This window comes from Abrus precatorius, unplaced genomic scaffold, assembly GCF_003935025.1.
Source record: "Abrus precatorius isolate BTA unplaced genomic scaffold, Abrus_2018 Scaffold9, whole genome shotgun sequence".
Lineage (NCBI taxonomy): Eukaryota > Viridiplantae > Streptophyta > Magnoliopsida > Fabales > Fabaceae > Abrus > Abrus precatorius.
Window position 1 is genome coordinate 34,094,958 of NW_020874439.1, and position 2,769 is coordinate 34,097,726.

Sequence of the window (2,769 nt, forward strand, 5' to 3'; positions counted from 1 at the left end):
CTATATGGCGTTAGAATCATCGCCAGAACTGGCTGTGACTGATCTCTCTGGTCTAATCTCTTCTAGCTGCTGAAGCACTTGTTGAATATCTGGCCGTGCTGATGGAGAAGGATCAACACAGTGCAAAGCCAACTTCAATGTGTTCAGCAACTCATCACCAACTGTTGATGCATCTCTCATCAAATCAGCATCAAAAACCTCATTTGTCCACTCCTCTTTGACAATAGAAGCAACCCACTGAGGTAAATCTACTCCATTCATAGACACCCCAGGTGATTTCCTCGTTAGGAGTTCTAACAAGATAACTCCAAAACTGTAGATATCAGTTTTTGTGTTGGCTTTCTTAAGCTTTGAGAGCTCAGGTGCACGGTATCCCAATGCACCAGCAGTAGCTATCACGTTAGAGTTAACAGCAGGTGTCATCAACCTAGAAAGACCAAAATCTCCAATTTTAGCATTTGTGTTCTCATCAAGCAACACATTGCTTGATGTAAGGTTCCCATGTATAATGTTCTCTTGGGAATGAAGGTAAAACAACCCACGAGCCATGTCCTGTGCTATTTTCATCCTTGTTGTCCAATCTATGGTTGTTTCAGTTCCACGAGCTGCATCAAAATGGAAATAATTACTTCAACTTATAGATAAGCTCTATCAATAAAGCAAAGGACATAACTTATATGTTGTTCTTCAAGTGCTGTTAGTGTTGTTTACCAATTAAAATTAGAGATTTACCTTAATAAAAAGTTTGCTTTTAATGTTATTGCACTTACCATGTAGGAAAGAAGCAAGACTTCCTTTAGGCATGTAATCGAAAACAAGAAGCTTTTCTCCTTTGGGTCCCAAGTAATAAGTCCTTAGAGCCAAAAGATTTGGGTGTCTAATTTTCCCTAGAACACTAACTTCTGATTCAAATTCTCTCTGACTTTTAGTGATCTTTTCCCTCAATCTCTTGACAGCAACTTGACTTCCATCCTCCAATGTAGCCTTATACACAGTTCCATAGGTGCTTTTTCCCATTATCTCAGCTGTTGCACACAAGAGATCATCAGCTGTAAAAGCCATTGATCCATCAAAATGTACCAGTTTCCCTCCAGCTTCCCCACCTGCTTCAACCTCACCCTCAGCAACAGGAGGGACTCCTTTTTCCCTCCTCATTGTGGCACCTCTCCCTGTGGCCCGGCCATTCTCCTCCTTTGATCTTGCTCTTTTTTTCATCAGGCAGAAGAGCAGAATGCAACATAGTGCAATCAGGACTATGAGAAGAGCTCCTGCTAATATGAGAATTATGTCTTTGGTACTTAGCTTCTTATGATGGTGGTGTTTTGACACTTCAGGAGGTGGAGCAAGGACTCCTTCTGATGGAGCTGGAGAATGGCATGGGATTGAAGGGCTATATCCACATAGTTGAATATTTCCCACAAATGAGCTTGAGTTGAACTTCTTGGCAAGTAGAGTGGGAACAGCACCTGAGAGGTTATTATAAGAAACATTGAAGAAATTAAGACTACTTACATTTTCAAAGGAGACAGGAATTTCTCCGCTGAGGTTATTCAGTGACAAATCAAGCTGCCTGAGCGTGGAAATATGTGCAATACTTGAAGGAATGTGACCAGTAAATTGGTTTCTGCTCAAAATCAGAACAGAAAGATTACTTAATCTACCTAAAGTTTCTGGGATTTGATTGTCAAGGAGGTTGTTCACTGCATTCAGCAGTGTAAGTGAGGACAAATTAGAGAGTGTAGCAGGCAAGCTCCCATTCAAGGCATTATTAGAAATGTCTAGTGACCTAAGCCTTGAAAGGGTTCCTATTTCATTTGGTATAGCTCCACTAAACTGGTTATGACCAAGGGAAATCTCACTAAGTTCCCTTAAGCTGCCCAAAGAAGCAGGAATATTTCCAGTGAAAAAGTTGTGATCAAGGATCAAACTTTGAAGCCGAGAGAAGCCATTTTTTAGGCTACCACCCCATGAGTTAGGAATGGAGCCAGTGAGATTATTGTGTTGAAGAGAAAGGAATGTGAGAGAAACTGAGTGAGTTAGGCTAGCTGGTATAGGACCAGAGAAGGAATTAAAACTCAAGTTAAGCCAAAAAAGCTTAGAGGAATTGGCAAGGCTATAAGGGATTGTTCCAGTGAGCAAATTGTTACTGAGATCAAGAGACTGAAGCAAAGGGCAGTAACCTAAGGAAGGAGGGATGGAACCTGTTAACCTATTGTTGAATAACTGAACCCCTCTAAGATTGGGAAGAAGTCCCAAAGATGAAGGGATTGAACCACCAATTTGGTTATCATGAAGACTAAGCTTTCTAAGACCTTGAAGTTGACCAATCCTATCTGTGATATGCCCACTCAACCCCTTCCATGGAAGCTGAATCACAATAACTTGTCCCTGAGCACACTTGATACCAACCCAACCTCCTGAACAAGCTGCATAGCCAGAGTCATTCCAGCTCCGCAAGAAGCCTTTGGGATCGACCAACTCTTGCTTAAATGCTTGAAGTGCTAAGAAATTTGATTCTGTCACAACCACTCCATCCCAACGCTCATCATCACCCAAAACTGGCTTCACACTGTTGGAAAGCAGAAGAATCCACAGACAGTGGAGACAGAAGAGAAACAACCTGGAAAAACAACATGGGCTGTCTGTCTTGGGTGGAATTTTCCATCTTTCTTTCTTCTTATCAGAAATATGGGGGCAATGTGATTGCAAAATGTGACAAGGGTCGTGGTGGAAGCATTTTGAAGTGAGATTGTTTTTCTTCAATACCAT

General features: G+C 41.5%; 1 protein-coding gene across 1 annotated transcript; it reads right to left on the reverse strand.

The window, feature by feature from the left end:
- On the reverse strand, positions 1-2,769 carry LOC113851294 (probably inactive leucine-rich repeat receptor-like protein kinase IMK2). The gene is made up of 2 exons (XM_027481759.1): positions 771-2,769; positions 1-605 (listed from the first exon to the last, which is right to left on the reverse strand). The coding sequence occupies exons 1-2, from the start codon at positions 2,767-2,769 to the stop codon at positions 1-3; spliced, it is 2,604 nt and encodes an 867-aa protein (XP_027337560.1).

Bases quoted from the DNA above. Each gene is read 5' to 3' on its own strand.
- LOC113851294 (XM_027481759.1), bottom strand. From the start codon at position 2,769: ATGGTATTGAAGAAAAACAATCTCACTTCAAAATGCTTCCACCACGAC. The intron at 606-770 runs GTAAGTGCAATA...ATTTTGATGCAG, and splicing joins TCTTGCTTCTTTCCTACATG to CTCGTGGAACTGAAACAACC.